Raw genomic sequence first — 12,183 nt, forward strand, 5'->3', positions numbered from 1 at the left:
AGATCTGACGGTTATCACTACCTCCATCCGATTGAGTTTCCTTCCCCTGTACAAGCGAGAATGAGCCGGCCCTACGAACCTCTGGACCACACCGGCCGGCCCGACGGGTCCGGCCCACTTCACTCCACCCACCGGCCCACTTCTACAAGCGACGCCCCCTCCGCAAGACTCGGAGGTTTGACCTTCCCCTTGCTTCCTCCGCCTCCGGTCCAACTCCAAACCCCCGCCCCCTCTCCCCTCCCCATCTCATTCTAGGGTTTAGGGTTTAACCGCCGACGCGCCACCATGCGCCACCTCGCCCGCCTCCTCCTCCCCTCCACCGCCACCGCCTCCTCCTCCGCCGCCGCGGCCTTCTCCACCTCCAAGCGCGCCTACCCCAGCCGAGCCAAGCCGCGCCCGCCGCCGCCCAGCGAGAGCCCCGCGGAGGACGCGGCCGGAGACGACGGGGACGCGCCCCCGCCGGCCGACCCCGCGGCGTGGCAGAGGGAGAAGGTCCCCAGCGAGCTGCCCCGCCCGCCCACCATCCCCTTCCAGCCAAGTGTCGCCAACGCCGTCCGCCTCGTCGGCACCGTCGGCGCGCCCGTGCAGCTCCAGCGCCTCCCCGACGGCCGCTTCTCCGCCGTCTCCGTGCTCGTGCAGGACCGCCGCACCGACTTCCCCAAGTTCTGGTGCGTGCGATCACCGATTTCCGCTCCTCCTCTGTACTGTACTCGCTGATCGCTTGCTAGTGTTTGGGTTCCAAGAGGGTGGATTAGCATTGCCACGTTTAATTGCGCTGAAATGAAATGAAATGAATTACGGGTAGAACGGAGAAGCGACGTTAGAACCAGTATGGGCAGGCTTATATAGATACGAAAGGAACACATGACTTAAGTGAGATATCCCTGCTCTGTTTCAGATATCTCTGTTCTGTTTCAAGTTGAAGTTAGCCCTGCTATCGGATCAAATTAAGTGTCTAGTGGAAGGATTTGTGATTTGACACTGTAAACTCTGACCACTAAATTGAATCCAAAATTGGTAGGGATCACTACATGTTCCAAAATTGCTAGGGATCACTACATTAGTAGCGTTTTATAGTTCCAGTAATTAAAGTCTTTGATAGACAATTTTGTTTTGTCTGGTTTTATGTTGTCGTGTCCTAGAGAACTTATTTGCCTGAGTATCCATCCGTATTTCGAGTGCATCGCTCCATTTTCTCATTGTGGAGTTTGCCACTTTTTTACCTGCAGGATCCCTGTAATATTTCAAGACGACTTGGCACAAATAGCTGCTTCTCACTTGCAAGAAAAGGACCTTGTCTATGTGTCTGGACAATTAACTGGAGATGTTCCGCCATTCAAACATACTGATGGCCAAGCAAATATTCAGGTATACATCTATTCTATTTACTTTACTGCTGTGTTCTGCTTTCCCCTATTATATGTAGAAGGTTAAGCATAAAGAAAGGGTAATCTTATTATCCTGCACACCGAGTGTGTGTGGAGCCCAGCAGCCCCCTACCTTTTACATACCTTATTTATTGCTGATAAAATGACAAAATCCTGGGTAATTGTACTACAATCACTTGTGAGAATGAATCACATGATGCTATCAAACGCACCCGACTGAATATGCAATCTGAGCTATGTAAGATTCGGCATTTGGTGAACTGATGCTTATGTTTACTTCATGACATGACTTAGCAGGCCTTTGTTGATCTGATATTCTGTTCCTTGTGACTTTTGAAGACTTCCGCTAATCGAACGAAGTAAAAAAAGTGCTGCTCATTCTGCTGTACTAGTGAAACTTTCTTACTTTTGATTCAAAATTTGGTTCTTCTTTCCTAAAGAAAATTGGCTGCTTGTTTCTCTTGCATCACATTATAGTTTAGTTTCTGAAACTAACTAACTGAATTTGCTATTTATATTCCAGGTTGTAGCACATTTGCTGTCATTTGTTGATAGTAAAGCTGTGGAAACGGATCTCATGGTGGATGAAGAGGAAGGGTTTATGGAGATTGCTGAGGCTGAAAAGAAAGTTGAACAAACCAAACCTGTCTCTAAATATCCAGCACGCACATTTTCAGGTGCTGGTTTGCTGCTCAGCTGTATCCAACCAAGCCCCAGTCTTATAGGCGATAATATTACATTGTTTGTGCTATGCCTGTGAGAAATTTACATTCCATTAGAAAAGAAAAGAAAGTTGCACCCAATGTTTTTTTCCTTAGCTTATCTTTTTTAATTTAAGATATAGTTTAGTTGCAGTAAAATAGTAATCTTTCATGGAGTTCCATGCCTATCAGCAATGGACATACACTATCTAACAAGGACACCTTTCTGACAGCTTTATTGGCATGTCCATCATTTCGTAACTGTCTGATAGTTCGGATGTTTTCCTGATGATGAAACCTTACAATTTTTCTGCATTAAGTTACAACTTCACTTAATACATCCTGTCTACCGAATTAATAAGTTCAATTAAACTGGAAACCTCTTTATCTATACGCCTATACCTTGGTGTCAAAGTACTGCAGTAAGATATTTCTATGCAAAAGTATTAAAAGCTGATATACCAGAATGAACTATTAAAATGTGCCTTTTTGGGCAGTCATATATGCTGCTTTCAATGGACAACACGGGAGGTTTAGTGCTTACTTAACTACAGTAAACCCTTTTTTTTATTCAGTAGTCCAATCCCAGTTATGTATGAAAATATCCTTGTATTTTTTCTTGATGGTGTTATGTTTTATTCTCAGATTATAAAGCCAAACAGGACAAGTACAGAACGCTCTGGAATGATGTTCTTGCCAATCCACTTAATTGGACTGATAACCGAGCTGAGAAGGCGAATGGATCTGTGAGCATGTTGTTTATACATATGTGTTTACTGCCTTAAAAGTAAGAAGCAAAGCTTGTGAGCCACTAACACTTGCAGCCGTTTTTATTCGAATTGGGCAGAAAAATCCAAAGTATCCTGATTTTAAGAACAAGACAGCAGATGAGGCACTCTGGCTTGACTCAGCACCACATTATGTGCTAGAGAAATTGGATGGTTTGACCTTTAATAGTGGCTACAATGCAGCTAAAACATGTAAGCCTTTTAATTCTAGCTTTGGGAAAGGTAAAACTTTAAACATAATATTCTCCCTTTTCGTGTTAATTTTTGATACTAATATTCAGTATAAACAACAGGTACGAATACAGGTTGGAGTAAATTCAAGACAAGCCAAGCTGCCTCTCCTGAGAAACAGAAAAAGGAAGGTAGGTATAAATTTGTTTTTATTTCCTGTGTGTTCATTTTACTTTACCATCAATAGTCAAGTGGCTTGTGGAATACACCTTCCTTATCTCTACTCGTAATCTAAGCTTGTGTACCTGGTAGTTGCACAAGTGGCTTAAATACCATCTTTGTCTGGCTTGTGGATTACATCCCATTATCTCTACTTGCTTCAATATCATCTTTGTCTGTTTGCCTTCCTCTTTTTGCAATGGGATCATTTGTGCCTGAGGATCTACTATCTTTTCTTCTATAAATCATGTTTTTGTGATCTGTCATCTTTAAGTTGTAAATACCCTCATGTATCTCTTGGTTCTTTAACCACACATAGGTTTTCCAAAGTTTTTTTGGAGGATTCTAATCTGTACAAACTTTTCCTACAAGGCCTGTTTGATTAATAGAATTGCAAGTAATAGGGATATTCCTTGGCATTTATTTGCACTGAATTTCATAGGAAATCTTCATCCAATCCAATCTGTTGGAAATAATCCTAAGTTTTTCCTATGCACAATCAAACATCTTTCGACCATGTAGTATTCAAGATGACATGACACTCTAATCATGGGTTTTGGAATTCATGTGAATCAAGGAGGTTATATGGCTTATAATGTCCATGTTTCTTGATGTGTCTTGGTCAAACTTTCTACCGAAACCTACATATTCTTCTTTTCGGTAGTTTGGCTTTACAACCCGTGATCATCTCTTTGCTGATGACTCCCATATTATTGCTTTCAGCGGAATTGTGGCAGAGTCTGGTGGACAGTCCTCAAAGCTGGTGGGACAACCGAGCAGACAAGGTAAGTCTCGGGACATTTCGTCATGATTTATCCATCTTTCCTCCCTTGGCTGGTCCTAATGATTGTTCTGTCTCGTCTGAAATTCAGAGGTCACCTAAAGCCCCCGACTTCAAGCACAAGGACACCGGCGAGGCTCTGTGGTTAAGCCCCAAGACACCAAGTTGGGTTACAGATGCGCTGCCACCGGTGAGAGGAGGTAGCAGAGGCGGAGCTAGAAGACCGGAGACCCTGCTCTCTTGACCTATCTGAGGTGGCCTTGGCTGTGCGTCGGGCGTTGCCTCAGCTATATTCTTTTGCTAAATACTCAGGCTGTCTTCGGTCTGCTAACTTATGCGAGTAAGGTAGAGACCACTTTCAAGATAAAAAAAAATATCTCTGCCTTAACCTCCAGCGCTGTCACTGATGGCCATGTGGCCTTCGTAATGCTATGCCAGGATGTAAATAGCATTTCCACAAAATCGATGATATTTATGCTGCCATGTGGGTTGGGTTGGGTTGGGCCTTTGTAGTGCTTTCAGTTTCAAGGCCGTGCTTGCAGCAACTTTACCTATAGCGGTGAAGTGGGCCTTGGTCGTTTTCCATGAAACTGAAGTGGGCGGTGAGTGGTTCGGCCTCGGAGTTTTGAAGTAGAAGTTTGAACCTGTTTCTCCAGTTATTAAAAAAAAACCGTTTCTCTGGTTTACAGCGGGATAGCCGAAAGGAGCAGCAAAAGCCCAAACAAAAACAGCGGAATAGTGGAAAGGAGCTAGTGGAATATTAGACTACCCGGCGAATTGACCTGGTCAGATAGATGTCACATAATTTTTCTCACCTATATACAGGAGATTGAGCAGAAAGGTTATCATTTGGCTTATTAAGGCCCTGTTCGGAATCCCACCTGCTCCACAAAATAGCAGGAGCTGTGGAGCCACGAAACAGCCGCTCCGCATTTTTTCACCGTGACTCCACCCGTGCCAGGAGTGGAGCTATGGAGCGGAGGTAAGCTGAACAGGGGCTGTTGACATTGCTAGGGGCCATTTCATCATCGAGATTTGAAGTTGTATATGGTGAGCTTGTTGACGAGCTTCGAAACAACACGCTGCAGCAAATGGCTGCTGCCATGAGCTTTTCCCACCGAATACACACCGTCATGCTCCTCTGTTACTCGATATGGTCTCAGCACCCGCCTCGTGCTACCGTGTTTTCTTTTAGCTGCAACTTCTCTGATCCAGACTATGACGCCCAAGACTTCAGTTTCCAGGGTGACGCATACTATGACAACCAGTCTCACATGATCCAACTCACAAGAAATGGCCATGGTATAAGCATCAAGAACAGCATGGGACGAGCTTTCCTCGCGACGCCCATGCCGCTGTGGGATGTCACTGGCGAGCTCGCCCGCTTCACAACCTCCTTCACCTTCCAAATCAAGGTAAACAATGCAAAAGCTGGCGATGGCTTGACATTCTTCCTCGGGCATTATCCTCCGGTGAGCATTCCCAATGTCAAACGCGAGATGGGCAATGGGAACCTCAGCCTCTTCAACACAACCCCCGGCACGGTCGCGGCCGCGATGATGGAGCCGTGGCGGTTGAGTTCGACACATACTTGAACGATGGCTTCGACACGAGTAGCAGTCACATGGGCATTGATGTCAACTCCATCGTCTCACGGGCGTACACCAACGCGACCGTGCCTCGTAGGAACCTAACGTCTGGCCTCCCAATGACTTGCCACATCAGCTACGGCAACGACACAAAAATGCTAGCGACTTTTCTCCAGATCGCCGACACGACATATCGTGTCAACACTAGTCTTGACCTGAGGCAGTTCTTGCATAGTGTGGTGGCCATTGGCTTCTCGGGTGCCACCGGTGTGGCTGTCGAGCTACACCAAATAATGTCCTGGTCATTTGACTCAACCTTGGACCCGCGGCCTGCACCGAAGAGGCCCCCTTCTACACCAAAGATCCTGCTAGTAGAGGTAATAACTGGACCAGTTATTGGAGTTATAACAATTGTGTGCATCTTTGTTGGCGTCCGTCGATGGCAGCTATGCATGAGAAAGAAGCATTATAGAGCTCTCGCCGAGGGCCTTGGACATATTGGTTAGAGTAGAATGCATCATAAGTCCTAAAACTATCGGAGGTGTGTCAGTTTAGTCCTATAACTTTGAAACTGCACTTTTGGGTCCTAAAACTATCAGAGGTGTGTCAGTTTAGTCCTATAACTTTGAAACTGCACTTTTGAGTCCTAAAACTATCAAAGGTGTGATGATGGTTTGAGCTCCAGCGAGGAGAGTAGACCGGTCATCTCAGCCTCCCCCAACAGCAGCAGAACGACATGTCGCACAACGTCCAATTGCTACCCACCTATGGCTACTGCTAGGGTTGTGTCACTCTCGACGACCTCTGCGCCAGCTTTGCAGTTTCCGCGCACTCCTCTGTGTCGCCCGACAGCTCACCACCTATATGACCATGCTCGTGCCCAAACAACAGCCTGCACGGCCAACTCTACGGCAAGGGTGTCGGGGCAACGACGATATCATCAAACACAGAGAGAGAGAGAGAGAGAGAGAGAGAGAGAGAGAGAGAGAGAGAGAGAGAGAGGTGGGATGGCGTACTCCATCCCAATTGGCTCGGGATCTCCCCGGCGGCCTCGCCGAGGGAGAGGGATGTCGTCCTTCATGCCGACTAGCTCGAGGTCTCCCCGACGGTCACGCCAAACCTCTCAGGGAGGCTACCATGCAGCTCATGGCCATGCAGGTGGTGGGCATGCAGGTTGCAGGACACACTGCAACGTGGAAGCGTATGTACCACTTTGGGGGATATAAACACATACAAATGGCTCATTTGAAAAAATGCACCATGGATGGTGGCCATGCAAGATTAGAACCTCAGATGAACAAACATACATAGTTTTGAGACCCAAAACTGCAATTTTGAAGTTATGGGACTAAAAATGACATACCTCCAATAGTTTTAGGACCCAAAAGTGCAGTTTCGAAGTTATAGGACTAAACTGACATACTTTCGATAGTTTTAGAACCCAAAAGTGCAGTTTGAAAGTTATAAGACTAAACTGACACACCTATGATAATTTTAGGACTTGTGATGCATTTTACTCTTTATTGGTTATCATAAGTTGGCGCGTGCGTCCAACAAATTTGCAGAGGAAAACAAGCTTGGGGAAAAAGGCTCGGCCTCTGTTTATCGGGGCCAACTGGCAAGTCCAAGTAGACCGGTGGCGATAAAGAGATTCAAGCTGGCAGAATCGGGCGAGGAGAGGAAGGCGTTCGAGGACGAACTCAGGATTGCCAGTCGGTTGAGGTACCGGAACCTTGTCGAATTGATAGGCTGGTGCTACGACCAGTGGCGGAGCTACACCTCAGGCCTGGGGGGCCTGGGCCCTAGTCGTGGCACAGAAAGTCTTTGTTTAGTGTAGCATTTTCTGCATTGTTTCGCACTGTAGATTACTGTAGCTCCGAAGCAGGCCCGGGGCCTAGGGCTAGCCTGACTCCGCCCCTGGCTATGACGGCCAGAGGAACCTGATTGAATTTATATGTTGATGGCGGGACGAGAGGTACACACGCCGCCTCCTTGTGTATGAGCTTTTGCCACAAGGTAGCCTTGATCAACACCTACACAGGGGAAACAGTTGGTTAGCATGGTCCAAGAGGTACACATTATAGGATCCGGCTTGCCTGCTCCCTCCCCGTGCTCCCATCCGTGCTACCACTTAATTCTACGGTTTTTTTTTTCTTTTTTTCTCACCCCCCTGATTTTAAAGGGGTGATGCCGGGCCTTATTTTGTTCCAATCAAATCAAGCCACGTAGACGGGAGCACGGGTGGGCACACGACGGGGGAGCAGGCAAGTCTCGTCCCACATTATAATTGCATCTTGAGAGCATTTACATCGTTGTGCGCAACTTTGTTTTTTCTTGATACATAATGGATGTATATGCTTTGACGAACAGGTATGAGGTCATCCTCGACCTATAGGCTCTGCGTTGCAATACCTCCATGTAGATTGCGAGCAAGGCCAACAATGTATCGTACACGGTGATATCAAGTCCAGCAACGTGCTTCTTGGGTCTTCACACAATGCCAAGTTAGGTGACTTCGGATTGGCAAGATTTGTTCACCACGAAACTGGGTAAGCGATCACTGATGTCGTGCAAGGCACTTACGGATATATTGACCCTGTGTTCGTGGACACGAGCCAACGGAACAGGAGTCAGACATCTACAACTTCGGCATTGTCCTACTAGAGATGGTCTCTGGAAAGGACCCAACAACGCGCCTCCATGATACGCCTCCATTGTCGTCATGGGTAAGAAGTTTGTACTACAACAACACGATCCTTGAGGCCGCAGACGACAGGCTGATAGGCGGCGAGTCTAGTACCGGGCGACAACAGATGGAGCGTGTGCTACTTGTCAGGCTCTTGTGCGTGCGCCAGGAACCGAGCAGCCGGCCATCCATCACTCACACCATGGATGCCGTACGACCGGAGGAGCTGACATTGGACATCACTCCCTTGGTGCCGGTGACGATCTCAAAAGTAGCTAGCATGCTGACGATACTTGATCGTCAGAATAACATATGCTTCAGACTTGGCCAGACAGCACGTAGTACCTTATTTTCCCACCTAGGAGATAGCGCAGAAAGGGGTTGCGGCGTTGTCGTTTGGCTTATATCTTTCTGCTTAACGGACACTACCAGAGGTCGTCTTTGCGACATGTACACAGGATTTGCGCACGGCATGACGCTCAGGTCCGAGTCCGATGCCCCGGGCAGCTGGCTGTTGGTTTGCATCGCCAAATATTCGTCGAGATGACGAGTCAATATATAGGTATGCTTGTTCACGAGCTTCCTTCCAAAGCAAATGGCTGCTGTGAGCTTCTCCCACCGAACACAGACCCTCGTGCTCCTCCTCTGCTGCTCGACATGGTCATCTCTGCACCTGCCTCGTGCTACGGCGCTTTCTTTTAGCACCAACTTCTCCCAGCCCGGCCACGACGCCCAAGACTTCAGTTTCCAGGGTGACGCATACTACGACACCCAGTCTCACATGATCCAACTCACAAGAAACGGCGAGGGTGCAAGCATCCAGAACAGTGTAGGCCGAGCGTTCCTCGTGACACCCATGCCGCTGTGGGATACCGTCACCGGCGAGCTTGCCCGCTTCAGCACATCCTTCACCTTCCAAATCAAGGTAAACAATGCAACCACTGGCGACGGCTTGCCATTCTTCCTTGGGCATTATCCTCCGGCGAGCATTTCCAATAACAACAACTTCGGCGGCGGGAATCTCGGCCTCTTCAACAAAACCGATGGCACGGTCGTCCGTCACCAGTGGCAGCCACATGGGCATCGATGTAGGAAGCCAGCTGCACGACTTCGCCTGTGGGATGGCGCCGGCACGATGGGGTTGTTGCGAGCATCACAACATCACTTTAGATCGCCGAATAAAAGGATAAGCAGAAAAACAGCAGAACTTGGGCTGCACAAAAACCACTTGTCTATGTTCTTTTTCGTCTGTGTCCAGAGTGAGAGAACAAGAGCGAGAGAGAGGTAGGAGGTGCTCCGGCGAGCATCTCCGGCAACATAATAGTCAGTTGACCTTAGTACTATGTATCTCGATGTGTAACATGAACTTTCATATCTTCTTTTTGTGATGTTGTAAAACTAACCGAGATCAGATGCCTGACTAATTACTGCCTCCATGGAGGATTGAGGATGCCTGATTAAGCTGAACTTCCATGGTAGCCTGATTGTTCCAGAGAAACAGGGGTCAAGGGGATACATACCTCTGATGTAGAAGACGCAGGCGACATCGCAGTGCTGGACGAATGTTCTTGTACCTCCGGCAAACTCGGCGGCGACATTAGATGTTCCTCCAAAATTGATCTGATGGAGATTACGGCTGAGTACCCTTCCTTCTCATACCAAAAAACAGCAATCCGGGTTCAGCACTCCATTGACTTGTGTTCGACAAGGACACGTTCTAAAATCAATCCAAATTGGACACGGGACTTGCGCTCGAGCACGACCTACATTCCTCTGCTCCGACCGCGCCCGATGCCCGCTCCGGCAACTCCTCGGGCCCTCGCCACGCCGGCGACCACCAAGAACCCCGCCACCTCCTCGCCTCCGCTTGCTGCTCGTCGCCAGGAGCGCCGCCACCCTTCTTTCTCCTGACACTGGTGGCCATAGGAGCCCCGTCGTCCCTGGTGGTTGGCCCGCTTGAGCAGGGGAGGCCAACGAGATGGTCATGCGCGAGCAGAGGAGGTCGCGGACAGCGACGGAAGGAGGAGGCGCGGGCGAAGCGGGAAGGATGGAGCTCGGGGCGCGGCGCGCTCGCTCGGAGGCATGAGGCGCACGGGACTGGGCGAGGGGAAGCAGCAACACGCGGTGCGAGGGGAGGTCCCGCGACGACGGGGCACCGGAAAACAGAGGCGGACGGCGGAGGTGCTGCAGGAGCGGCACTCGGGCGCGAGCTAAGGAGGCGGAGCAGAGGAAGGGGAGGCCGGAGGTGGTCCTCGCCGACGATGGAGGGACGCAGGCGCGAGGGGGAGGATGAGAGGAAAAAGAATAGTGGCCTGCTGGTGTCTGCCGGAGACGGCGGGTGCGAGGGGTCGTCGGAGCGGCGTCGTGGACGCCGGCACCAAGCGGCGGCGAGTGGCCGTCGGTGGACTCTGGGAATGGATAAGGAATATAGGACTGAATGCGGGCTGAATTCCAACTAATGTAGGGGCTCTTTTGAAAAAATGAAACGTTTTCTTAGGAACTCACTTAATATAGGACTGCGGGTTGAATTCAACAAACAACAGGGGCTTTTTTGCAGTAACCGGTTTATTAGTAGGTTTTTTTTTTTGAGACAATCACGCGAAGCTTTATTTATCCTGATAAATGTTTACAGGGACAAAAACGAGATTACCGGGGTGTCCTAACCAAACATGGCGGCCCACCCCTAACTTTAAAGCATGCTTCGCTAGATTGGGAGAATTTGGTTTATTAGTAGGTAATAAAGATTCCATCGTCCGAAATGAGATCGCTAATTCCTGCTAAAAAGGTTCGCTCCCTGGCCCACTAACCGGCCCACCACTACTTTAATTCGCATTGATGCCTAAAAAAGGCCCAGCCCAGTCAGCTAAAGGAAAAACACATCGTTTTCTTCCTCGTTGAGATACAAAACATGAAGTTCTAATGGCTCCTATAATGGTGGCTGGGCTCTGTGGTACTCGTACATAGCTAGGCGGACGCCCCTTGGATCGGGGTCCCGGGGCGGCCGGCCCCTCCGCCCCCGCTCCCCCTTTCCCCAAGGCCGGCCCTGGGTGCAGGCGTGCAGTTGCTGTATGAGTCGAGGTCCGAGCTCTTGCGGCTGGTCACGACAAACACCATGAGCGCCGCCGGACAGAGCCCTGCGGCTACGGCCCAGGCCACCAGTACCGTCGTGTGGCGTTTCCTGGGCGCCTGCACTATCGATGGCACAACCTACGCAGGAGACACATGCCGCGGCGAGTACTCAACATGCGGCACCTAGCCATGGGCTCGTCTCCGGCGGAACGCCCTGCTGTGGCTGCGGGCACTTTTGCCGATGAGGCTGCAACGGTTGGTACTACCTCCGAGGCTCACGCTTAGCTCGCGCCGATTAATTTCCACAGCTCCTTGATCGATTCCATTCATCCAGAATGTGTATATACGTAGAGCTGGTTGATTTCACGACCGTGGGTTTCTTGTTGCGTTGTTTTGAGGTTCGGCCAAAGAGACGAGAGATTGAGAATTAAAAAAACCCTCCGTTCTTAGACCAAACTTTGGGTAGGTCAACTTTTAAATCCCAGCCGTCAATCTTTATGGTTAATATAAAATCGACGGATATTTTTTTTTGAAAGTCACCGGGGGAGCTTTTTCCTTTTATTAAATCACACCCCCGGGGGGAGCAAGGTTTTTACAGAAAGAGGAAGAGAAGGGACGGCACCCCTAGACGCACAGCCCGTGTCATAGAGGGTGGGGGGAGTTCGAGCCCTCCCCCGCGGCATACAAGTCGACTAGCCGGAGGGCGCGAACACCAGCAACCACCTGTCGATGCACGGCCGGTCAGCCACCTTCAGGCGCCCCCTCCACAGGGCCGCATCCTCCCTGCAGCA

The 12,183-nt window shown here is 49.4% G+C and overlaps 1 protein-coding gene and 1 pseudogene across 2 annotated transcripts; both read left to right on the plus strand.

Moving 5' to 3' along the window:
- Positions 1-270: 270 nt before the first annotated feature.
- Positions 271-4,531, plus strand: LOC119270463 (protein OSB2, chloroplastic-like). 2 transcript variants are annotated; one of them, XM_037552469.1, is made up of 8 exons: positions 271-668; positions 1,230-1,368; positions 1,912-2,065; positions 2,735-2,835; positions 2,937-3,099; positions 3,171-3,239; positions 3,991-4,052; positions 4,140-4,531. In XM_037552469.1, exons 1-8 carry the CDS (start codon positions 286-288, stop codon positions 4,290-4,292), a joined length of 1,224 nt encoding a protein of 407 aa, XP_037408366.1. In that variant the 5' UTR covers positions 271-285; the 3' UTR covers positions 4,293-4,531. The 2 variants fall into 2 exon arrangements, with proteins under 2 accessions (XP_037408366.1, XP_037408368.1); XM_037552471.1 differs by having other exon boundaries at positions 2,937-3,069.
- Positions 4,532-5,139: 608 nt separating this feature from the next.
- On the plus strand, positions 5,140-10,234 carry LOC119273103 (annotated as a pseudogene).
- The last annotated feature ends 1,949 nt before the right edge of the window (positions 10,235-12,183 follow it).

This window comes from Triticum dicoccoides, chromosome 3A (genome assembly GCF_002162155.2).
Source record: "Triticum dicoccoides isolate Atlit2015 ecotype Zavitan chromosome 3A, WEW_v2.0, whole genome shotgun sequence".
NCBI lineage: Eukaryota > Viridiplantae > Streptophyta > Magnoliopsida > Poales > Poaceae > Triticum > Triticum dicoccoides.

What these genes read in the sequence shown, in the direction of transcription:
- LOC119270463 (XM_037552469.1), top strand. Translation starts at nt 286, where the DNA reads ATGCGCCACCTCGCCCGCCTCCTCCTCCCCTCCACCGCCACCGCCTCC. An exon ending in TCCAGCACGCACATTTTCAG is followed by an intron (nt 2,066 to 2,734) that starts GTGCTGGTTTGC and finishes TTTTATTCTCAG; the next exon opens with ATTATAAAGCCAAACAGGAC. An exon ending in TAATTCTAGCTTTGGGAAAG is followed by an intron (nt 3,100 to 3,170) that starts GTAAAACTTTAA and finishes TATAAACAACAG; the next exon opens with GTACGAATACAGGTTGGAGT.